This window comes from Gallinula chloropus, assembly GCF_964237585.1.
Source record: "Gallinula chloropus genome assembly, chromosome: 1".
Taxonomy (NCBI): Eukaryota; Metazoa; Chordata; class Aves; order Gruiformes; family Rallidae; genus Gallinula; species Gallinula chloropus.
Genome location: NC_140085.1, coordinates 10,223,246 through 10,250,448, shown reverse-complemented (window position 1 = coordinate 10,250,448; position 27,203 = coordinate 10,223,246). Strand labels below are relative to the sequence as shown.

Sequence of the window (27,203 nt, the reverse complement as noted above, 5' to 3'; positions counted from 1 at the left end):
AAAATCTATATGAATCTGCCCAAAACTATCAAGTTTATGAAACATTTTTTGCAGCTATCCTGGTTACGAGGGAGGGAATAAAAGCCAGGGACTCGCCTCCACTCTTATACTTTCACTAGATAACAATTAGTGTTTTACATTAACTAATCTAAAATCTTCAGTCTGAAAGAAAAAGTCAAAGGCTAACCAACACACTGCTAAAGACAGATTAATGAAGAACTTCAGTAATAATAAATTAACCTGTGTCTTGATTCCAGAAACTTTCCCAGTGTATCTCAGTTAATTAAGCCCTCATATAACAGAAATGTCTCTTTCCACACTTTTCCAGATAGTTCTGAAGAACAGTCAAGTTTTCCCTAGGTATTGCTGAATGAGACCTGCACTGAGTGAAAAATGAAAAAAGAAAAAAGGATCATGACATCTGTATTCAAGAAAGCTAAGTCCCAGTGAGGTCATGTTTCTAAACATGCTAGGTCAAGCTCCATTTATTCCAGTTTCTCATCTTTTGCACATCATAAAAGCAGGCGAGCAGGAAAGAAGAGCTTCCATTAATTTGTCATACTCTGCATACAGGTCTCAAGACAGAGAATATGGTTTCAGAGTAAATGGCTGATCTTCCATCTAAAAACAACAAGAGCAACAAACTTCAAAAGAGTGTCCAGATGGGACAATGGTGGTTGGGCAGAAGCATAAAGTGCTCTATCCTGTCATCTTTCCTCATACAGATTTATTGCAAATGGAGAAGGCGGCCAGGATGGGGGGGAGGAGCTTACTTTATAGAAACAACTGCCTCCTGAATGTTTTCATATCCCTGGGCTCTAATATTTTATGACAGAATAGTAATAATTTTTATCAAATGGTAAAGGAGTTAACTAATATCTCACTGGGGAGGAACAAAGCTCAGTATGCAACATTGCTCTCTGAGGAGTTAATTTTTTTAAAATTATTTTTTAAAAAACATAAATTCTCATATTACCTTCCTGAGTATATCCATTTCCCCATACCTAGGACTGCCTTTCCCTAAGTTTTATAAAAAGGACAAATCATATTATATGTCTTTACAGTGGTGGAACATACTAACTACACTTTGAGATAAGCAAGGTTGCTTATGGAGTAACACGTTGGCATGAGTATAGTGATATTCACTTACAACAAAGGAGCAGAAAGAAAATAATTTGAAACATAGGTGGTCAGTGCATTATGGACATGAACAAAAATTGTATTTCTCCAGGGGGGGCTTTATTTTATTACTCACATTTCCTTTATTTATTAATTGAGAATTAATGCAAATGTATCAACCCACATTGCAAAAAACCTTAAGAGTAAGAAAAAAACCACTTAATACTTCAAGACAATGTTTACTCTGTCTAGATGGTTGAGGCAGGAGCAGTGCTCTTACCAGCTTCCTTTGCCATCACATGTTTCCAACCCTAGCTGCCAAGGGCTGAAGTGAGAAAGCAAGACTAACATCAGTTCACACTTCTGTCTCTCCACATCAATTCTCAGGCTGCTGATCATAGGTTGCTATGATGTACCAAGCTCTCCAGTAAGATTATGACTTAAACCACCTTTCTCCAACTGAACACTGCGTAAATTTCAAATGCCACTTTCAATCACTACTTAATAGCACCTGTGGCTGAAAGCCACTGAAAAATCCAGTTTATAAAGAAGGCTATAATTTAGCTGCATGGTTTATATTAGTATTGAATGACTGATCATTTATGTACTTTTTTTTTTTTTGGTGTGTGTGTGTTTTCTCCGTTGCTGAGGAAAAGACCCCCCGAAATATCAAGGAGAAATTTTTGATAACAGCAAAGATACAGAAATCAAGTTTGCACAGAGTATGGGATGCTCTGAATTTCTCTAAACATGCTGAAAAGCAGTGAGAAATACCTATCTGGTCCACAGATCTTTTAACCTAGACTGGTCCTTACGGGTTATTGCTGGGGAAAATAATGGTAATTAGTGTGTTTTTCTTAAATATATACCAGACCTTAGAGTTCGTGCATAAAACATCTATGAAATCCCCATTATCTCATTTCCATTCATGCAAACTGATATTCTGTGCTACACATTATGACATGAAGGGACTAAAATATATAGCTTTTTACTCCACCTCTCGGTAGTTGTCGCTGACTCGATCCAAACTGAGGGAATACAAGAGGTCTCTTCCTCCCACGAACAGTCGTTCTTGATACTCATCCAGCAGCATTATACGAAGACCAAGATATCCGAATGGGCTATGAAAGATTGACGTCCTGTTTAAATCCCAGAGCTCTGAAATACAATCAGAGTGTGTGTGATAAATACCAAACAGCTTAGCTTTCATGGCTTCATTTTCATATCCTCCTAGGGAACTAGAAAAGAAGTTGTGGGACATTAAAATGCTAATCGTATAATCTTTGAGTAAGAAAGAGACACAAAACACCTGGGAACAATTTTCAAAATGAGCCAGCTCTCCAGGAGATTCATGTGTGAATCTTTACATCATAATCTTTGTGCTCAATATATTGTAAGATGAGGATGGGGGGAAAATATGTTTTCTTAACATTTTCTGAAAAGGGAAAAACACTGCTTAGGACATTAACTTCAAATTGGAAAAAATGAATGACATGATGGAAATTGAAATAATTACTGGAAATTGTCTCCTTTCTTTCCCTCAGGCATGTCAAACTGCAGGTTTTTGCTGTATTCACAAAGTCGTTCTGGTTTTCATTTTTTTGGGGGGTGGGGAGGTGGGGTGTTGGGATTGCTTTAAGCCCAGTGTGTTCTCCACTTAGTTCACTGAAAATATTGCCTCTAAATTCAGTGAGAACAGTATGACATCTGTAAAATGCATATTCATAGTTTTCCAAGTGAAATTACTGATTTTATCAAGAAATACGATGACCAGATAAGGGGAGCTGGGACTTAGCTGCACGTGATCCAGGCCAAAGTCACTTCCACAGAGAAAGGGAAATTCATCCCAGGTCATGTTGCAGAAACTTGGAATCAGGCCTCAGGAAGGAAAAAAGAGGCAGGCACAGGAGTCTTTCTGTGCTCTTCAACAGATGGTACAGAGCACAGCCCGGCTCATATAGGACCAGAGAGGCTGAAAACAATTTTTCTGTCAGAAAGCCTCAAAATAAGTCATTACATAGAGTGTCTTAGGACTGTCTCCAAAACAGCAGAGATGGGACTGGGGGGAAAGAACTATGTTCCTATGTCTGTGCTGTGGTGAATAGTTTTATTTTGAAGAAACAAAAATCACTCTTGGTAAAAGCAACTAAATTCCTTTTAGCTTATCCTCACAGCTATCTCTAAGTATAATTTTCCCCATTGTTTGGATGTGGCCCAGCATTGGGAGAAGCAGGGTTGTCACCAGAGCTAGTGAAGACAGCAAATGGGTCCTCATCCAGTTTGGGGTGGAGGCTCCAGCTTGTGTACCACACCAGCAGTTAATGTTCATTCATCCATGCAGCAGCTTGTCAGTCACACAGAGGTCACAGCTGGTCGTCTACAAGGAGACTGGTCCCACATTTCAGAGTCCTCACACAGGTCTATCTCTATGACATCCACTTGGGATGCCATATATGTCATCCATATATGCTGTAATTTTCAGAAATGCATGTATGTCTTTAACCTGAGAATACATCCTTGTGTTACCCAAATATTGAAACACTGAAATTCATAATCATTATTTAAAACCTGTCCTGTGTTCCTTGAGAAAAAGGTGTTCCAAACCAATGAGATTCTATATTTGAAATCAAATTTACCTTATGTACAAAAAGATTTAGCACAACCAATTTTCCTCATGAGATACCTTACTTATATCCTAAAGTACAGAAAAGAGAACAAATATTTTAAGCCAAAGCAAAAGACATTCATTTAATCCATCGAAATGCCATAAGTTATTTTTCCTTTAAATTATCATTTATATTGTGTGTGATGGTTAGGGAATTTAGTAATAAGATAAATATGCTTTTTTCATTGGTTGACTAGGTTGGATTCAAGTCAAGAGAAGCTGAAAGCAACTAGCTTTTGAAAGATGTTTCCCTGGATGATAAATTTTCTATTGAGGGAATCACACTAGAAAATTCAGTCTCACAACTGCTTTCTTTCTTGAGCTATCTTCAAAAAGAATCTATTGATTAAATAGATGTAGAGAATAAGGTTTACAGTAGATGTCAAAACATTTTGTACCTGGGTGTGAGTGACCTCAAATAGGAGAAGTTAGCCACAGAGGGGAGCATCCTGATGAGCATAAGACGTCTTTTTTGTCTAAGGTTTGTGTACTAGCCAGTGAACATATCCTTTGACAGGGATACACAGAACTGCACTTTCAAAGCAAGCTTCTCTTGCAAAGCAAATCCATCAGATTGCTGTTTCAGAAGAACATTTTTTGTTTGTGGTCAGATTAGAAAGGGAATGAAAGGAGAACTAGAAATATTTTCTTGGTCCTAAATAAAGTCACTTTTTATTTGCAAGAATATAAAACATCCAATATATCTTATTTTTAGTCAGTCTTGGAGTTAAAAGAATTGCATTTTACATTCTGGTTATATACAAGCCACAGACGGATGAAGTTTTAGCTTCTTCTGATTTATTTCCATGTTGTCCTGAAGGCAAATATTTCATAAATGAGACAATATATCTAAACATAGATCAGAGATATCAGTCACATGTTCTCAATGAGAACACAAGGCATGATGAACAGTCCTCTACCTGATCATATAAACTGGTAACTACTCGTGTAAGACTCAGCCCTGCCAAGTACACCTGCAATTCTCATTGTCTTAAATGAAAGTTGAGAATATTAAACACCTTTCAAGATCAAACTTGTAAAAAGAGGTATTTCTTCTAGGACTACCTCCAGCAAAGCTATAAAGGCATGTTTTTGCTGTGTGTGTAGAGACATGAACAGAACTGAACCTGACATCTGGAAGGGCTGGAAAACACCAAGCAGTGGGACCTGGGAAGTGATTGTATTACTGAAACACATACATACTAGTACAGTGTAGTTCCTTTGAAAGGTAATAGGATTTCTGGATATTTTTGGATATCTGAGACATTAGGATAGTGTAGATAAATAAGGTAAGCACCTTCTGAGTGCTAGGAGCATGGGTGGGATATGCAGGAGTCTAACATGGCACTAAACACCTGTCATTTTTGGGCAAGTAGATCTCATTGTGATCTGGCTTGATGTGCTAGACCCAGCTTTGAAGCATTAGAACTTCATTTACATGATGCTATGCCCCTCCAGCAAAGCTGATTCGCTTCAATACAGCACTATGTGGATGCAGCTTTTCTGCTTCCAGACTTGGGATCTTGCAGCCACAGGTTGCACAGCTTTGACACTCATTTAGTGAATTGTTAGTTCATTGACTTTTGCACTTTGCAGTGTTGAGATACCCTTAGTCATTTAAATCCAGGAACAATTGGGAGTGAGATACTTAAATTCAAAGCTTAAGGCAACTTTACCCAAAATTTACCCTTGGTTACCTTGAAGAACCTTATGTTTGCAAGGGTCACTTTCTGACTATAGACTCCTTAAGGTGTCAAGAGTTGGGCTCCTGGTCATGCCAACATCCTTGATTTGTAAAATTCAGTTTCTAGATCATGCCTAAACTTGAGCAGAACGCAAAAAGAAGTTGTTGTTCTGCTTTGTAGTAAGATTTAATAACTACATTTATGCTGAATACATCTAGCACACTTAAAAGGTCAGGTGTAACTGCAATTTTCTTTGAGAACCTGGTCAGAGAAAATATAATGCTGCCTAATGTTTTAAAAAATATTCCAGTGGTTAAATTGGTCATCTGAGAAATAGCAGACATGAGTTCAATTTCCTTTTTAAAATGGACTGAAACCCAGGTCTTTCTCTTTCCATAAAGAGGTCGAATCACAAGCTATTAGCTACTGGATTGGTAGGATGGATGCTTTCTCCATTTCCTGTTGAATTTGTGCAACAAAATATTCAAGCTCCAGGAAAAGTGAAGTAGCACAGCTCTAATTTAGTAGTTAAATTGCTTTCCAGGGAAAGAAGTTCTGGCTCTAGTGCTCAAAATAGTCTATGTATTTTATGTTAAGCAGTCGATAAAATATATAAACTGTTCTAGCATATGGACTAGAAACCCTTGTCTTCTCTCTCACATGGGAGTGGTTGAAGATTTCAGCTGAGTAAAACCCTTCCTTGTATTGAGCTTCTGTAGATTGCTATAACAAAAAGCCCTTCCTCTATAAAGGTCTTAGAGAGAAAAGAAAAAGAGGATTAATTATTCAGGTAGAATATATCATTATTGTTCAACAAACAGACTCCTATCTTTTTGTAAAAAATGAGCTTCAAGTTGTGCCAGAGTACTGATGCCCAAATCTAAGAAGCTGTTATTTATTTAGCTTTTGTACTGTAGCATTTTTCCATTTCAATCTAAAAGCTCAATACCATAACTAAAACCACACCGTTACAGTGCAAACAATATTCTACTCAACAAAGTAAGGACTGTTTCAATATTTACATACTCTTACATGGCACTTCACTTACCTGTGAAAGCCTTTAAGCAAGTCTGGACTGCTAGATTACATTTCAGAAGAGAAAAAAATGTCATTTCTTGCTGCTTTAAATGCTGAGAACAAATTTGAAGGTTTGTTAGCTGCCTGCCAGAGCTTTCTGGCAAATACCGAGACTGATCTTGCTTACCACACTTTCTCTTACAGCAAATCTCCTTTGGTGAACAGATTCATGCTATATCCCCTTTGACAAGATGGATTCTGTTAGGCATTTGTCAAGTAATGCTAATTTTACTAACAACAGCTAATTTCTTGAATGTTGTAATGATCGGTATTTAACCCTTTATAACTTCTAAGAGTGTGTTAAAACATCCATTTCTTCTATTACAAAAAAGAAAAAAAACCCCTCACCTTATTATTATGTTGAGTTTTCTTGAATATAAATTCTTCATAACTAAAATATGCTTAGGACATTAAATGCAAAAACCTTGTTACTGCTCCACAGCTTCCAAAGTATAGTATGATCTCATTTCTAACAGGTTCTTGTAAGTTAAGCACATAATGAGTAAGATAGAACTCTGAAACTTGAATATAGGCAAATATCACTACAGATTATTTTATTTTTTCTCAGGGAGCGACAAAGCTGCTGTTGCTCTGCTCTGCTTTTCATAGCATTACATCATCACAACTGCACAAATTCATTGCTTTTGCCCTTTTTTGCCCTCATAAAAATCTTTGGTTCCCCTTTTAAATTTCTACAGAAATATAGTCTCACCTCCCACACTACTTCATTCGTCAGAACATTCTTCTGACAAAGATGTTTTCCAGATGCAGGCCACTGACAAATGAGTCTGGCACTTTGAATACACTGAATATGTAAGGTGGACATCTCAGTGCTGCTTTACAGGAAGAGGTAATAATTCGGGTTGCCTTCTGTAACCATCAATAATGCAAAAGACCACAGATAAAACATCTACGTAATGCGAACACCTAAATGACATTCTATGTTACCAATTATCTGCATAGTTTTGGAATATAAATATTACAGTAGTAAAGTTTTATGAGAATTTGAGTCTCATGTAATTTTAGTTAATTTCTAGCTATATAGCTGACAAGTGATAACCAAAATCTGCTTACATGTGACAAGAAAGGGACAGAAGCAAAAAGAAGGAAAATCAAGAAGGAGACAACAGGGAGAGCCTGTGATATCTGTGACAGTTTATGAACTGCAGGTCAATACTAAGATCAGGCAATGCAAGGACCTTTCAGTTTTAAGCCACCAGTACTTTAAAGAAGATTACTATTTAAGGGTACTCTAAAGAGTCATCCATCACAAGGACAAAAATATAATCTTACAAGTGGTTGGGTCTTCTGACAAGGTTAAGACCTCTAACTGGCAATATTCTGTATAAAATTGGTAACAGGAGGCAGAAGTTTTCTTCCCTGTGGAAAAAAAAGAAAAAGACCAAAACTAACCCAAAAAACCTATGCTGCTGAAGATGAGCTAATGCATTAGCAATTTTTACTTTCCTGTGCTCATAGTCATCAGTCATCTACATTGCTGCAAAAATAATTATAGGGTGTTGATAGTGATTGCCAGGTAGTGGAGGGATGTACTAACCCAGGTAAAGCAGCAAGTGAACCAGTGGAGCAATAGAAAAGGGGACAATGTAAACTGGCCATAGACGTCTGAAGTCAGTGCTGCCACATGAAGCTTGCTAGCAAAAGTTGAGCCAGGAACTTTAAAGGCACAATTAATTGCAAATAGCAAACTAACTCAAAAATCTTGGTAGCAGTAATGGTGAAAGTTGCCATTACACTTTTCATCTTTTAAAATACAATTTTTAAGATATTTTAGTATCTTATTTGGGGAACATGAATCAGTAGGACATAGATAAAAGGCTGTTAGGGAGATTGAAGTATGAACTTTCACTGCTTGAGGTTTTATTGGCATGGCTGCCAGGCAGATGCCTTAGAAACTTGGCAGGCTAGGAGACAGAAAGGAAAGTCTAGTAATGACAAGCAAAACCCCATTAGTCCATAACTACTCTCACATGATTCAACCTCTGCTCCTAACAGCAGGTGAGTTTGGCTATCTAGCTATATTTGGGTACTTTAATTGGCTTCATGAAGCGAGCTGGTGCAGCAAAGTGCGTGAATAATTTTGTTTGTTTGGTGCTCTTCCTCCAAACGTGTAGATCTAGTGGTAAGGTTTAAATTATAGTGAAATCTTCAAACAAAGAACTTTCCCTCTGAGTTTGTTTCAGTTACAGAGGCAAAAGTTTCTGAAATTAAAAGGTATCCTTTGGGGACACAAGAATCTTTTCAGTCTGTATGCAATGCAAAACTCTCTTTTCTGTTCTTTCTAAGCATATTGGAAAACCTTACAATTTAAATATGTAATAAGTCACAGGGTATATTTTTGTTTCTTCTAATTGTACTCAGTTTATGGCAGAGAAACTTCCGTGGAACTTGAAAGTCTTTAACACAGCTAATCATGTTAGCTCATGTCCTAATCCTTGATATTTCCATTTCACATGATTATATGTCACATATATGCTGTGACATATATACAATCTGTCACATCTAGCAAATATTTAGTTTTTCTTCCCTGCTGCAAAATAACATACTCAGTTCCACTATAATTGATCTGTTTCTAGTTACTAAACAGTAGAAATATAACCATTACAAATCTACCGGGGCTTATAGTATTGATATGCCACATACTTTTAAAAAAATGAAGTGTGTGGTTGCAAAGTATTTAATAATGTTTCTAGTTCTTGCTGGAAACTTCATAATGTACATAAAATTAAACCTAATCACATACAATCTTCATGCAAGCTGAGTTTACTGCAATTTTAAGATACCTTTCTAGAAATACCTGCTAGTCAACTAAGAATTACCTGATATTCAATGCAAAGTAACCAATTCTTAAAAAGAAATTGAAATACAGTATAACAAAATCTTGTTTTTTTTGGTATTTAATCAAACCTATCAAGTAATTATGACAAATTTACAGACTGTCTTAGAAGAAAACTTTGTAAATCAGCTGAAAACATTTACAGTACCTGCTTATCAGTAGTGTATGCTGAAGTGCTGCAACTGGCGGTATTATATGTGATCCTAGCAATTTCTGCATCTCATTACAGCAGTGGTAAACTACTATTACTGCTGATATGAGGCCTAATCCAGAGCACATATGCCACTTTTCCTAGTTAAATTCATTAATTTTCGTCTGGGTAACCACAACAATGTATATGTAATAGATGTGAATCAGTATCCAAATAGTTTTCCTCTTGAATTTTATCTGAACCTGACAAAGAATGGACAGGGAACCATAGAATCACAGACTGATTTGGCTTGGAAGGTTCCTGAAAGATCATCTAGCTCCATTCCCCTCCCATGGGCACGGACACCCTCCACTAGCTCAGGTTGCCCAAAGCCCCATCTGATCTGGCCTTGAACACTTCCAGGGATGGGGTGTCCACAAATCAACTCAGAATGTGAGCAATAGCAATGTAACATTTTTATTTAAAGGAGAATTTCTTCCATGCATTCACAACATGCTTTTAATTATAACATTTAACATTTAATATTTAATAAAAATAATATTGCAATCAAAATTTAAATTAGGCTCACTATATTAATTTAATATCTGTTTGCAGTTAGCTGGATAATGCTTGCCAAGTGAAGGATTTTATTTTTTTTATTAATTAATTGTAGTGTTATATAGCAAATTTTGGCATTCATTCAAACAAATTTGCTATGGCCAAGTTGACATGCTCCTTGTACCAGGCAATGTATTATATAAAAAAATAAATAATTACCTTTCCAGAGTAATTTTTCTCAGAAAAGGTCCATAGATCCCCAAAGTGTTCTCTGACAATGGAGCTCAGAAATGAGGTTGTGATATAAAAGATTAAATACTATTTATATCTTATGCAAAATGACATAATACCATTGCTGATACAAGTTGCTAGGCCTCAGTCCAAGTTAAGGTAGATGTTTGTGCAAGCAATTTTAAACCAGTGCACCTTGGATCGTTTCAACAGGCTCTTTTGCAGAGGAATATATCCCTACAATTATCTACAGATTTCAAGGCCTAACGAACCTTATTTTTTTAATAAGGCATTTTGAGTATGTGATAAAAAGTAATAATGTGGTGGTTAATAAAATATTAATTTTAGGAAAAAAAGGTACTAAGTGTAGAGTGCATGATAGAAAGCTTCAGAAATGTATGTGTCTAGAAAATATTTCAGCAGAAATATAAACTGGAAAATTTTAATATGAAATTATTCCAGTCTAAGGGCAACACAAGCATCCATGAAACAAGCCTTTGATCACATTTTCTGTCTACTTCATCCGATGTATTTCTAAGGGTGTAAGCATACAAAGAAATGTCCCCTTTAAATTATACTCACAGAAGATGTTTTACATTACGTTTAATATCTTAATACTGTTAACAAGTGAAAGAATCAATTTATAAAACTCTAGAGTTTTAGAAGATACATATGGTTCAAATATAATCACAGCCCTCTTCTGATGAAACACAGACAGTCCTGTCTCTTGAGGATCAATTTATTAAGGTGTACCACTTACTACATGCTTATTACCACACCAGTCTGGGAAGGGTAAAATTCTTCCTATGGAGAGAAACAGTGTTTTGACAGAAAGAGAATCTGGTGCTTTCATTTAAAGAGAAGATGCCAAAAGTCAGGGTTTTATGCTACTCAAAATGACTGTTAAATTGAATTTCCTTTGAAAAAGATGGATAAAAATGAGCTATCCCATGTGATTTTCAGGGGCATATGCTCTTGGGCAGGATGGCATGTGATTGACAGTATACGTAAGGCTATCTGGAATCATCAACATGATAAAAAACAGAAGGAAGGAGAAAGGAAGCATTGTAAGAAAAGCAAAAAGCGGAGATGGAAGTAACTAAAAAGATTAAAGGAAACTTTCAAAGTTGTTTTTTTGCCAAATCCATTATTCACAGAAGATGCAGAGTTTAAGGTAATATTCCATAGGTGAGTGTAAAAAGATTTGTTACACCTTACACACTGAAATAAAACAAAGTTTCACTGAGGACAGCAACTCTAAACAATGAATAGATTTATGCATAAATCAGTACACTGTTACCCCAAAGTCTGTTCTCTTTAATTGAGAAGAACGGCTTCTCTGGAAAAGAGAAAGGAGACAAGTATTCAGCTGCTAAGCATCAGTTTCTTCAGAACACCTACCGAATTTGAGGTATCTAGCACTAACGTGTCCATGATTTGACCTTGCTTTTCCTGATACTTTCTATATTTTTTCATATTAATGCACTTGAATGCATGAAAGGCCTGTTTGATGGCTTTATTTTCATTACACTATCTTTTTCTTTATTATGAGATGGATTTTTTATGAAAGGATGCAAGCTTTTATATTGCAGGTGTGATATTGATATGTAATATTTATTTTCTGTTTTGTTCAAAACCAGTTGTCTAATTTATTTATCCAGCTATATTTTTTACCAGAACAAGAAAAAAAGAGGCATTTTCCATTTTAAAATTCCTTTATAAAAGAATCTAAACACATGTAGTCATTTATATACTCCAAATTTTAGTCTACTAATTATTAGATACATGGTTAAATGTAGATGGATTCCATCCCAGAATGCATTTTGTACATAAACCGAGGTTGTACTTTGTCAATGTTGGCAATTTTAAACACTGCAGTGAAGGGAAATACACAGAAATAACTGTCCTTAAGAATCTTTGTTGTCTCTGCTGTTTCTCCCTCAGCAGGCATAACTATCTGTACAAATACTGGTTAAGTTAAATGCCTTGGAAGAAAGAGACAGAGAAAAGCTTTATTTGAATAACTTGAGACGTATTTGAAACCTTTCAAAATCAGTAACGCTTTGCAAATATTAGCAGTCAAAACCAAGCATGCTTCTGCCATTTGACTTTGAGGTGGTGGAACTCAACAGATTTGATCTGAAGTAGTGTAACCAGATAATAAAAGTCAATATTAGGCAGCTACTAATGGCCATATAACTATTATGAATTGTATTATGAACCACTGCATACTATCATTAAACCTTCACAAATGTGTACCTATCCTCCCCCTTCTTGTTATTTTTTCTCACTATTTATTTGTTTCTGGCAGGTTTTGCAGGAGAGAATTTCTAGTGAGTTTTAGTTTACTGTACATTTCACATCAGCATCTCTTCTCATGGTAAATTTTAATATCTAACAGACATTAGACCCTGCTGAATTTCAGATGTAATTTGTGCTCCTAAACCCTTCTTATGGTTTTAGAAAAATACCCTGTGGTAATAAAAGACCTGTCAGGCTATAGAGAAATTTACATGTAGAAGAAAGAAGCAATCTCTACAAATTACAAGTAACATCTCTATATCCTCATTTGACCTGATGGTAACCATAAAAAAAATCCCCAACAACTCTTCCACCCTCATAATGGAACATCATCTCAGTATGAATCTGTCCTGATTCATTTTGCATAGTATGTACAAACACTGTACACTTAACGGGTGTTCCTCCAGTACACCGTTCTGCACTATACTGTAAGCAATTTACCTTCATCTTGATGATTGGTTTAACATTGGTGCTTAGCTTCAGATGTTTTGGGGTCAACTTGTCTTTTCCTCTTATGCCCGACTTTATGGTAGGTACACCATGAGATAATGTCATTAACAGCCTTTAATTCACTCAGTGTTACTGATCTTTAGAATGATAGAGATGCTATGGAAATGAGAGGTTGATAACAGCAGGTTTTCATCCACAATTATTCCAAGTCCTTCTCTGCTGCATTCATCCCCTAGTCCCCACTGATGCTGGGCTTGCCCAAACCCACATATAGGACCTTGCACATGGCCTAGTTGAATTTCATGGTGCTCACATGGGCTCATCTCTGAAGCCTGTCAAAATCCCTCTGGATGGCATCCGTTCCTTCACATGTATCAGCTGCATTGCTCAGCTTGGTGTCACCCATAACTTGCTGAGGGAGCACTAAATCCCTCTATGTTGTTGATGAAGATAGTAAAATAGTAATGGTCCCAGTACAGATTCTTGAGGGACACCACTTGTTACTAGATTATGTACTGCTGAGAACTGCAAAAATACGCAGAGCTGGGCAATCCTTTTCTCTAGGAATTTCCAATCTAACTGGTAGATACAGCAGGAATTTTTTCTTCTCAGTCAACTAACATTTCACTTCCCTCCCTTCCCCCCACCAAAAAAATTAATCAGTGAAAACATTAGATTTACATGATTTCATAATGTTTCATAGAGGGGAAAAAAAATTCCAAACAACAAAACCCACCAAAAGTAAGTCCAGGATCTATATAGCCACTAAAGAACTCCTACATACTTTTAAAACATCTACTGTTATTCCTTCCATAAAAAAATCTGGTCTATAATAAAATTTAGCTACCTCTAAATCATGAAGAACTTTTGAAAAAACATCATTTCATCAGTTTAAGTGCTATGGACTTTCATAGTAGTATGTAGAGATGGAAAGGTGTAGAGAATAAAAGACACATAGAAGACAACATTCAGAAACCTTTTACAGGTTTACAAAACAATTTCTAAATACTGATTTTTGAGATATGAAGATTCCTTCCAAAATTAGCGATGATATAAATATGGAAAATTCAAACTTATTATATTTGAACTATATATCCCACGTACCATACTGCCAAATCTGATAGCAATGGTTTTATTTAGAAGAGAAACAAAAATTTATATTCTGCACTTTATTTATGATCACGGAACTATCTGAGGATATGTGAGTTTTGTGATACATATGGCATCTTGCTCTGCTATTTATCTATGAGGACACAATTCTCCATTCCTGATACCATGCAAAAAAATATGTATAAAGGGCATCATGAACTGTATGAAATAGGTTGTCACAGAATAATATCTTTATCAAACTGTCACAAGTAAGTATACTTAGGAATGAATAGGTCCTAAACATATATTATTTAACTGAAAGGTCTTTAATTGTTTATATTATATTTCATTAATACTTTAGAGGAAAATGTTACACTTAAGTAGTTCTGACACTTACTATATAAGCTTAACTGGAGTTCAAGGGAATTTTCCCTCTTTAAGAATTAAAGAATTGGGAATATTTTATTTTATTCTGACTGTCAATATAAAAGTGTCTGGTCTGAAGGCAGCAGACAGCTTGCTTTATAGACAAAAATAAAAAAGCAAGAAAAGCATTAGAAAAAGCTTGTTTGTCTATATGCAAATGCAACATATCTAGTTTAGTTATACTGGCTTTATTCTCAGAAATAAGAACCATCTATATAAGCAATTTCTGATTTCAACAGGCTCTCTTGCAGAGGGATACATTTCTCATGCTAAGAATTGCATAAACAACTCTTGTGTACAAGTGGGTGACTGGCACTAAGAGACCACAGGGGACATAATGTGTGTTATATTTTTATCACAGGAAAACTAAACAAGAATGTTCTTCATTGCATCTTTCGTAATATCATACACTTGTTCAAGTTGAGGGAAAGATAAGAATAAAACATTCTCTTTCCATTTTCCACTGTTGGACACAATGAAAAATAATGTTAAAACACAGCACAATTGTATAACATGCTTTTGAAAGAAAGGAAAGGAAAAAAACGCCAAAAAACAGGAAAAAAAAAAAGAAAGAAAACAGCAAATACTGCAAGGATAAGACAAGGAGTTGTGTCAGGTCATTTAACAGTGAAGATACAAATAATGTGACAGACATGTATTAGCTTCAGAATAATCTGCAAATGTAAGCACTATAACTGCTATTAGATGAGCTGACTTAAAAAAGATAGGAGGAAACATTTGATAATCTGCTCTAGTTAATAGCCATGCACTAATTGGAAAAGGAGTAGCTATCTTCCAGGGTGTTTCTCTGCCTTCTTTTCTATAATGCAATTTATGCTGAAGAACAAAGTTGTCTGTATGTATGAGATGTCTATACCAGTCCATTGGCTGGATATGTCACCTTTCCAAGTAAAATATCTCCTTGGGAACACAGACAGCTGAGGAAAATGTTCTGTGACCCACAGAATGTGTGTTTGTGTGCATGCGTAGATGTATGTTTATATGCATATATAAAATGTGATTTCACAAAAAGGTCTCATTTTATAGGCAAGGCTGTGTGCCATCTAAAACTGTGGCAATGAAAGCAGTATCCACAAGTTAAGAATAAAGGTAAAAATATGGCAGCTATAATAAGGATCAAAATTTTCTATATATTTTGTGTCAAATGCAAATTTGCTAAAAGCAAGCAGCAGTCTGTCTTTTGGTTTTGTTTTCCACTTATTTATTCTTTTCCCCACTGCATCTAGTCTCAGTGACACCACCACAGACAATAAAGATAATTTCTAAAAATTGTGACAAAATTATTGAATATTTACATGTTTTCTATGCAAGTTTATCATGGTACTGGTAGTAATGTCATTGTTCAATAACTGTATTCTCTGTGGTTATAATTTCTTTTGTCCATGGCCATCATCACTATCTGAATAGCTGTAAACATGCTAAATAGGTACTGGAAACTTCTTCTTCCCTATAGAATCTAACATTTTGCTAATTCCTAGCTCAGTTGGTCAGTGCCACTGTATTAATTGTTAAATCATTTCAAAGAACCTAACATTCTGGAATTTCCACTGCTTGCTTTCTTGCTTTTCTTGGAAGGGCTATAAAGATCAGAACTCTTGTCCTTTAGAGGATTAGAATGATTTATTTTCACTGTTATCTGTTGGTGGTTTACTATGATATGAAGGTTTATATGTGCTGTGGTAATATGGTAGCAGTATAGATCCTGTCTGTACTGAAATCTAGGAGCCATGGTGTTTGATGATGTTAAGGCATCTATGATTAGAACATAGCGTAACAATCTCTGAAATGGATGGATTCCACAACAGTAGGGACTGAATTATAGTGTACCTTTGTGTCTCCAGGCAAAACACCATAACAGCAAAAGAAGATGGCATGAACTTTGCACAAAAGATAGAATTATAAACTGCAAGTAATTTTGCACTGCTGAATCAGATTCTGAGGGCCAGTCATGTAGGGACAAACCTCATTTCTGTTAGCCTGGTTCCACTAGCATAAATGAAACTCAACTTATTTATACCTGTGTAGAGTCTGGCCTTTGATGCACTACATTTCTGTTCCTGATTTATTTATTCAGTTTGCTGATGTAAATTACAGAAATAATTTTCCAGTGTTAGGAACAAGAAGAAACGATGCTTACTGTTTCAAATCCCAAATACTTCCAGGTTACCAAACAATTCCTAGGTACATTAAGATGAGTAATATTTGAAGCCTTTCATTTTATGACAGCAGTGAGCTCTAACGATCTGAACTAACAGTATAATTTTCAGTTCAAATGTTACAGATCTGTGCGCTTGGACTAAAGACTGCAGATTCTGCCTCGACAGTACTTGTCCTCTCTTTACACATTTATCATGTGTAATAAGTGGCAGAAACCTTTAAAACATATTAACACAGGTGGACCTTTGGTGCTTATTTGTAGCCCTATTGAATTAGCATGCTTCAGGCTGTTTGTAGAGGTCCAGTAGCAGGGTTAGAATGTGGGAGTGATAAGGTTAGCTAAACTGTAGCACAACTAAAGAAAGTCAAGCCATCCAAGAAAATAAAGGCTGATTTCTACATGTTACATTTAAAAACTAAATATGTACATTGCCTTAGGAATTTATTTGAAACAACAAAGTCTGGTAGGAAAGAAAGTTTTAAGAGCACTATTTCATCAGGGATATTTCTACTGGGAATAAATAAACTGCTGAACATGCCTCATTTTTTAATGCCCCACAGATGTAAACTGTACTTGATTCTATTGACTGTAATTTAATTTAATGCTTGGAATGTTGCAGTACTATATAGTAACTGATATGCCCTTTGATTGAGAAAAAGCCAGACCAAGAAGGTTCGTAATTTTTCCTGCACTATAGAGCCTTCTTACTGTAAAGAAAAGATTAGTTTTAGCACAAATTTCTATTATTCAATCTTTATTAGAATGATAGAACTAAGAGAACTAAAGGAAAGACAATGCCTACTTTATGTCTTTTCTTATTAATTGGAAAGCTTTTCTATCGTAGGTGTATGGAATTTTTCTTTGTGTTGTTAATTGTGAACAATATCTTGCAAATTGAAATAACACTTCAATAGAAGCATTGGTTGAATAAAATCATCAGCAGTACTGTGAGATTATTTTTCTGAAGTGATAGAGTTGTTTTGTACCTCTTCTTATCCTCCCTCCTATTAAATACCTCTAATTTCTTGAGGAACAAGGCACTTCACATTCAGTAAAAGAAAGATGCAAATGACTTCGGTAATATTCAGAAATACTTTTCACTTTGAAGTATTTCTAGTCAGAGAATTAACTTAAATATTTATATTTATGCATAGATTTATGTTGTGACTCATAGTGTAATAGAATTTCAATGTTTTATATTTTGATGTATCAATACTTTGGTATCTTTTTGAATCAGAATCTGTTATTTTCAGCTGTTTTTCAGGCAACCAGACAGAAATAGGATTATTATATTTTCATTTTTAGAAGGGGCTAACGGAAAATTCGTAACAAAAATTTCTCAATTAAACAAAAAAAAATTATTTAAACTTTATTTTTTAAACTTCTTATATATCTAATTTTTATGTAACCAGAGCCTAGTGGCAATCTGTTAAATTGCCTGAAGGCTGTCTTATTTTTTCATCAAACTGGAACTTCCTAATTTTATGAAATTTATTTTAGGAGAGTCTTATGGATTGTTCTACTTATACAGACTAAAATTGCCTACACAGGTGTGATATATTGCTCATACTCAATTTATAACCTGTTATACAAAATTTTCATCTTCCATCATTTTAATGTGACTGTTACAGCATTCACTTTTCTGAAAGTCCTTATGACTGGAGTGTTGAGTGTATGTGAGAAGCTAATGTTTTTATACTGCAAGTTTCCCTTGTGATTGTGGAGAAAGTGCTGAACTTGTGACATAAACCCGAATGTGACAGAACCATGAAGGTCTTGAAGCAAAAAATCCCCCAAAATCTGAAAAATGAAAAGTCCAGTTTTACTTAATTTAATTTCATATCATATTTTAATCTGTCTGCAAGACCTGACACATACATTTGACTATTTCGTTTAGGCAGTGCTTAGTTACACAACATGTTAGTTGTTGTTTCTTTCATAAATTAACTTTGACATAAGCAACTGATCTTCTAAAATTATGATGAGTTATGGCCAAAGTTTGCTTCTGACAGAAACAAAACTCTCACAGAAGAGTCTGGAGACATCTGGAAGCTTGTTGGTAACCAGAAAACCTCAATCTAACAAATTTTTTGAACTGTTGAAAGTATGTACATTTTTGGTTGTTTCTACCAATGGTAACAAGCGTGAAAAATAGGCCTTTTTTTCAATTTATTATTTTTTTAAATAGTGAATACTGAACAACAAACAGATCTATATACATTATGTTTTATAGCACAATCTAGCTAATAGGAAAATCATGTCACACTCAAGAATTTCTAAGTATCAGTTTAATGTTCTTATTATAGGTATTACAAGCAAGGAAGCAAGGTGGTACAAGAGTGCTTACCTATTTACCCATGCATACAAATCAACAGAAATAACCCTTCTTTAACATTATAAAATAATCTACTTCCTTCATCTAAAGAATTGGAGATTGTTGAAGGCTGAATCACTTGCTGCTAAGGATACCTTCTGGATAAAAATATTTACATTCTTTGGAGCATACTCTTCTCCACAGGAGCTAGGAGTACTTAGTTTTGGCTTTATGCCTAACTGCACACCTTTAATGTGTGACTATCTCAAAACTCTTGTGTGCTGTATTGTACCTAGAGGTTAAGTGTGGCATGTTAAAGGGAGACTAATTGCAACATGGCATTAAAATATTCACTGCCATAGCTTCAGTAAGGACACTTGTCTTTTACTGTCAAGAACTAATTAGGGTTTGCTTAATTATGTGTGCACATGGAATGGCATAGTTGCTAATGTTGGGGACAGTGGCACCTAAGCTACATTTCTGAGTAGGAAGAAGCCCAGCATTTTAAAACTGATCTTCACATTTTGGGACACCACTTTATACATGGGAGGAGTAGCAGGTTTTACTTTCAGAGCTTCTGTGAATCTCCAGTTTTATTCTGACTTGAACAAACATGGGGAAAAAAAGAAACATGTGGTGATGTTGAATTTAAAATGCATTAAGTACCAGAGATATGATAAATGACAACAGCACTGCCCAGAAAAATCAATGAATTATATTGAAACAATAAGGTTACTGTGCTAGATAATTACACAGGTCTACACAGTGCTCAGCATGTAGGAATCTGCTATCTAGACTTGGTGAGCTAACAAACTCTGAAAACTATTCCAGCTTATTTAAAAGTCTACCTTGAAATTGGAAGAAATATGTTTGACAGGATGCTTGCCAGGTATTTAATTTGCCTGCAGGTTCAAAAGATAAAAAAATTTTGAGCATCAAGGCAGGGAGAGAGGAAGTTGCTTTGAAAATGCAAGGGGAATAGGGCAAGAAGATGACTGTGAGTAAAACTTTTTATGTCTTGAAAAGAACATTCACTGACTACTGGGAAAACATTAATTATTAGTGCTGTGAGAAATAATTACTATTACCAACAAGCATCCTCACAGAGATGATGGCACATGTGCTAAGAGACAGATTCAGTGGCAGATTTTTAATGAGCTCACTTCATAGTTACAAATCCTCTGTTGCTTCCCTGCATCACAGAGAAGCATTTAATGTCACCTCTCACTAACAGTTAATTTCCTTACTGTTTCTGTAAAGGTCTCTTCTTTCCCTCTGAACTAGCTAGTAAGCTGCACAATAATTTTCTCAGTGCAATTTTACAGCAAATATTGAAAAATTCTTAGCGCTTTTTTCCTCATCATAGGGATGTGGACCACTGTACACTGCACAGCAGTTTCTCTTTGTTCTTTCATGTGTGCCAACACCAGATATAGGTGTTAGCTTGCAAAGTACTTAATATGTAATGCTCGTGCTGATTCACCTGGAATAGGAGCAGAGTCAAAGGTTGAAGACTTGGTAAGAGCTTTGGATGTGGTCATAGGCCTTTACTGGTCCTTTTGTCTCTTCTGCACTTCTCTGTGATGTTTTGTGTTCTGTGAGATTATCCACAATTGGAATGGAGAAGTAAAATAATGGTTTAAAGGTGACTGCTTGGCTTCTGCATAAATAGATGTTCTAATTTACTGCAGTTCAATCGTTTCTTTTCATATGAAGTTCAAGGGCAGCCTTGGTTGCAGTGACCATGAAATGGTGGAGTTTAAGATCCTCAGGGCAGTGAGGAAGAACCCAGAAAGCTCACTACCCTGGAAATCAAGACAGCAGAAATTGGCTTCTTCAGGGACCTGCTAGGTAGAATGCCATGGGACAAAGCCCTGGAGGAACAAGGAAGCTGACTACTATTCAAAGATCACCTACCCATGGCAGGGAGGTTGGAACTAGATGATTGTTGAGGTCTTTTCCAACCTAAACCAGTCTGTGATCCTATGATCTATTGCTTCCAGGCAAATACTCAAGCCTTATAATCTGTCACTGAACAGTTGTTTGACAAACAGAAGCACAGGATTCCAGCACTGCTGATGCTTGTTATTTTTTATATTTTATCCTTGCACAAACAGCATTAGTGTGTGTGTGTCAACTCTAATTGAAATTGTTTTCATTACATGGGAAATATAAAATAGACCAGCAATGGCTTTTTCTGTTCAAATACTTCATTAACATTACATTCCATAGAAGCTGTTGAACAAAAAATAGTTTTGTCTAGAGAGATGAAAACTGAGTGTGTGGTGGAGAAATTAAATATTATGACAGCAAGAGTGTTTAGTGAAACACTCCCTCAAAAGCCAAGGTTTTTTGGTGGGTAAGTGACAAAACAGGTGACTAACAGGGAGGATAATTAACTCCCTTTTGTATATAAATGATATAAGAAAAATTCTCATAAAAAAATCAACCAGCTACAAATCTGAAGTATGAGATACTACAACTTCACAGATTAATCAAAATAGGCTATATCCCATTACTCATATATCTCAAAATAGCATAAAAAGAGCTTTACTTTATACCTTTTTAATGCATTGTTGATGAGCTTTATGGATTTTTGTGAAGTAGCCAAAGTATCAGCTTGAAAAATTTTATCACATGATCACAAAGCTTGAAATGGTGTTATTTCTGTGGCATGCTGATGAATGAAGGAAAACATAGCATCATAAATTGCAATGTCTGGAATCAAGGATGATTCTGATTGTCTTGCCAAAAAAAAAATTAACAAAAATTTATGGAGGAAAGTCATGAATCATGTTTTCTGTATTCTGCATTAAATACAATGATGGAACATAAATGAGCAATCCAAGAAAAAGTTTTGAGAGACTGACTTAAAATTAATTTCTACTAAAAAGTCACATTGTGTGTTAGCAGTCTTGTTATAGAAAAAAACTAAAGAACTATATATAGTACTTGTCAGCATTATCTGAATTACATTTAGTTGCTGTTATTCTCAAAGTAGATAACAAATAAAAATAGCAAATAACTGTCACTCATGGAATTACAAGACAACCTATACAGCTATGAAACTACAGTCACCTCTTCTGTTTGAGAAATGTTAATGTTGTAATAGGCTCTGCAAATGTGAAAGATTATGGTTTCCTTGGCTGCATGAGCATTACTAAATAAAACCATTTTATGGCTCAGAGGCCACATGGCATGCATCCATAAAGCTAAACTGTTCCACTGTCTTCATCTCCAAGCAACATAACGTCATCCAATCCCCCTACTTAGAATGGTCCTTGTTCTACTGTCTCCTGAACCATGCCCAAATATTATTTGGAAGAGTGCTAGTTTTCACAGTTGCCAAGAAGAACATAAAAAATTTAAATAAAAGGGATAAACACGGGTCAGTGCTTCGGTGGGTGCTTGTCCTCTGGATTTGCTTTTTGAAATTATATGTAAGCTTTTCAAAATATATTCCTGCTAGGTTTGAATTTGGATATTTTCTTATTTTATTGTAATTTTATTTTATTCCAGAATAGAATCATACTATTTAACTGATATATTACAGCAGAGGTGAGAGACCTAAATGAGAAAAGTTTCTGTTATCCTAAGCATCTCACATGTGTGCAATAAAGAGCCCATTTCTTTGCCTTTGAATTTGAAGAGGTAGTAGGGAAACACTCACCTGATGCATCATAGTGCAATAATAAGGACAAGTAATGTTATCACAGTAGTGTTAATGAACAGTGGTAACTTCAGTTGCCATCAACAACAGCTTTAAGAAAAACATGTCTGTACTCTGTTAATTAAAATCTTGTTAGAAGCTGTTTTGACATACATAGGCTGACCACATAGCCCTGTAATATAGGGGGAAGTTTTTTACAGAGAGAGTGGTGAGGTGCTGGAACAGGCTGCCCAGAGATGTGGTGGATGCCCCGTCCCTGGAGGTGTTCAAGGCCAGGTTGGATGGGCAACCTTGTGTAGATCCAGGCCTGGAGGTTGGTGTCCCTGCCTGTGGCAGGGGCGTTGGAGCTCTATGATTCTTGAGGTCCCTTCCAACCCAGACCATTCTATGATTCTATGATCATCATCTTGTCTAATCTAGGAAACACTTGAGTACAGAATGCAAAATTAAGAAATTCCTTTTATTTGAATGAATCCAAATCTCATTCAAAGTGCGTGTCCAGCCCCCAAGAAATCTACATCATAGAATTCATGCATGGGAAAGGTTCTATGGACAAACAAAACAGGCTCACAGTGATGATATATAAAGCATGGAAAATGTAATCTGCAGTTATCTTGAAGACAATGATATTACATAGGTCACTTTTACTGAGCATGGTTGCATGAGATAAATGTGTTCTACAATAGGTATATATTCATAAAACATGTAATACTGTGAATAGGTGTGAATTCAGGTCCCTAGGGAAAACAGTACATTTGCATGAAAAATACGTGGGTTTTTTAAGTGACTTGTTCTAGAGCCAAGAACAGAACCTAAAGGGTATAGTCAGAAATTTACTTCAATGTTTTTTCCTTCTCTTACTAGTGTCCCCCAGATTCAGAAGGGTTAGGGTTATCTACTTCTGTGGGGATTCCTGCTTAGATCAGAACTTCAGATACACTACTCAGTGTATAGCAAGAATGAGATTTTTAGGGTAGGGGAGGGAGCTGTGTACTGTGTCTCCTTAAAGAGTAATCTACAAATTATTGCTGTGATTATGAATACATCATTTAGAATTTCCAGCTTTTTCCTTTTTTGTGTATATTAATATAACCTATATTATAAACCATAATAGTGCAACTCTGCCAACCTCTTACTCAAGTCAAACACGAGTTTCCTTTTCATATGCCTCTCCTAACCTTTGCCTTCTCACTTCAACTAGGTTATAAATCACCATCTTATTTGCAAAAGCCAACTTTTCTCATTTAAGAAATGAATAATAAGCTTCAGTCTGCTACAGGATCAAGTTTGTCATGCCAATATATCCTCAATTGCTTTTTACTGCAGTCATAGTGCTACATTTTCCACTCTATAATGTAGATGCACTGAATTGCATAATCTGAGATTAAACAATCTGAACTACAAAACCACATCAAAGTAACACAAAGACATTAATTAGCTCCACAAGAGGATTACAGGTATGTTTTTCACTCCCTCAGGTCCATTTAGCTGTTTTGAAATATTTTCCTGATACTAAAAGGAGAACACAAGATTGGTTAAACGATGTGCTTACCTTGACTGGCATTTTTCTGCTAGGACTGGCAAAAATGAATCAGTATGGAATGGAACTATGAATAATTCTAGTCCTGACTGAATTACATAGTATATGTGTTGTCCCTGAGTATTCTGGTAGATAATAACCATCTAGAAGCATGAAAATGGATTGCCATTATCATTTGTGAATAAATACTAATGTCAATAGCATTAATAGCTCATAGCTAATTCTATTAGTACATTCAGCTGTGTAAATAAAACATTTGAAGATGATTAGAGAGCTGGACCATCTCCCCTATGAAGAGAGGCTGAGGGAGCTGGACTTGTTCAGCCTAGAGAAATGAAGGCTGTGGGTGGACCTCATTGCAGCCTTCCAGTACCTGAAGGGAGCAGAGAAACAGTAGGGGAAACAACTTTTTGAAAGGGTAGACAATGGCAGGACAAGGGGGAATGGATTGAAGCTAAAGGAGGGAAGGTTTAGATTAGATATTAGGGAGAAGTTTTTTTACAGAGAGAGTGGTGAGGTGCTGGAACAGGCTGCCCAGAGAGGTAGTAGATGCCCCATCCCTGGAGGTGTTCAGGGCCAGGTTGGACGGGGCCCCGGGCAACCTTGTGTAGATCCAGGCCTGGAGGTTGGTGGCCCTGCCTGTGGCAGGGGGGTTGGAACTCAATGATCTTTGGGGTCCCTTCCAACCCAGACCATTCTATGATTCTGTGATTCAGTCCAGGAGGGTGCTGAAAGAACAGAATCCTTTTACTGTGCTTTCAGTTTATAATATGGATACCATTTTAAACATATTTCGTATTAAATTAATTTCAAACAGTTATCAAAGATTCTTGCTCATGCTCCTTTCCTTTACACTAGCATTTCCCACAGACTGTGCATTCAAGCAATTCTATAAAACAGAAAAGAAATTGTAGATATTTTAAGAAAAGCTATGTTGAGACTTTTAAAATATATTACACTTAAAGCCAGGTAAATTATCCAAGAGAAGTCTCTCTAGAGGCCGAAGACAATTAAAACAGAGCCATAGAGAAAAAAAAAAAGAAAAAGAAAAAGAAAGAATACTAAGAATTTATCTCATATGCTGCTCATTAGCACACAGAACTCGCAGCCTAGATAAACATATAAAAGGACTCCCTGCTGTTTGTACCTAACGCTTGCATGGAGATATGTTCTATCAGCACAAATGTGGCTGTATTCTGTTCTGGTCACACTTTAATGGCATATTCATTCTGTGTCATTTATAAGACCTACCAATGTCATGTGGTGAACTCTGAAAGAAAGTCTGTTTAGGGTTAAATGTTGCTGTATTAGAGTATATTTGCTGTGCCACATTTGTCTTTGACTTATTCCTGGATAAATTGGTACAAAAGAAGTTTCTTTGTCCCCCAAAGTTCATTTTCTTTACTACTTAGATTTTTAGCTGAGGTCATACTTCTCAATTGACAGTGTTTCAGCTGCTGACTACTGTCTGGCTACTACATAACTCAAACAGGATTTTTCTGTGGCATGAGCTGTGATGACTGGGAGGTCATCATGTGTGGAAGGAGAGGACACTGAGCCACACACTTGTACTGTTTTTTATGAGCCCTGTGCACCACCAGCCTGAGACTTCTGATAAAGCAGATCATTCTCCTTTAGCTTTTTTTCCTGAATAAAAGTCAGTAGGTCTGGCTCCTGACCCACAGAAAGAACCCTGTGTTTACAGAGCTTTGCTGTGGGTTCTGGCATCAGAAGTAGGAAGCTGGAGAAGTTTTACAGATCTGCACAACATTGCTACCTTCTCACTTGGTGTCCCAGTCCCTGGGCCAGGTAGGTAATACTGAAGCTCAAGGCTTGGTACAGGAAGTATTGTCCAGCATCCTCACTGGCATTGGGCTCTCAATCATTAACAGTATTACCCATGCCTTGTGGAATAGTATTTCACAAGTAATAGAATAATAGAATCTATGAGCTGCTGAATTCCTGCGGAAATACTTTGCTTAATAGATTTTATGAGCCTCTTTTTTCTTCTTTTTTGAATTCCACTGTCTAGCTAATAGTATCTTTGGGATGAGCCCTTTGAGTTTTGTTTTCCCCTTCCCTATGGATCCCAAAAATCTTGGCTCCAGCTTTAAATAGATTCATTTGTTATGCACTTTTATGTTCACTATCAAGCATTTGATACTATTAAAATTTCATTCAATTTATTTTAGTCTGTCGCAGTTTTGCGTAGCTGGGTACTGGTAGAGAATGGGGGCTGCAAAGATGGCTACTGCAAGAAGCAGCTAGAAGCTCGCTGCAGGACCCAGAAAGTAAAAACATCAGCTGATTCAAGGCCAGAGTTGCTGCTGACCAAGGCCAAGCCAATCGGCGATAGTCACAGCACCTTTGTGAATCACATATAGGAGAAAACCCCTGTAGGCAGGTGCATTTTGCCACCAGAGAAGGAAGTGAGAAGATGTAAGAAACTGTGCAGACACCAGGGTCGGGGAGTGGGGGCAGGAGATGCCCCAGGTGCTAGAAAGAATCATGCCTCAGAAGCCCGTGGAGACATACAGGAGATGTTGTGACTCAAGGTGGAACAAGCCCCTGCCAGCACTTGCAGTCCATGGAGAGAGACAGAGACACAGAGATGAGCAAGGGAGAGTTTCACACCAGAAAAGGTTTGCTGTGGGGAGGCTTGTGACCCTGTGGAGGACGGACTGAGAGACATAGCAGTGACTATAGCAGTGACCCATCCAGGGCCGCTAGTGAAGAGCTAAAGCCCCGTGGGAAAGGACTCATGTTGGAAAAGTTCATGAAGGACTGTCCCCTGTGCGTGGGACCCCACAATGCAGCAGGGGAAGGGCATGTGGACTGAACGTTCTCCCCCAGCCAAGAAGGAAAACCAACTTGCAAGGGACTGACTGACCCCCCATTTTCCCAGTCCCTGC

At 36.4% G+C, this 27,203-nt stretch overlaps 1 protein-coding gene across 1 annotated transcript in view; it reads right to left on the bottom strand.

Moving 5' to 3' along the window:
• The window catches only part of SEMA3E (semaphorin 3E), a gene marked incomplete at its 3' end in the record, with an annotated part of 143,575 nt that overhangs the window by 67,275 nt on the left and 49,097 nt on the right, over nt 1-27,203 (bottom strand). The window contains exon 2 of the mRNA XM_084279528.1: nt 2,117-2,277. Within this exon, the coding sequence (XP_084135654.1) occupies nt 2,117-2,277 (161 nt within the window). The remainder of the gene's footprint in view (nt 1-2,116; nt 2,278-27,203) is intronic.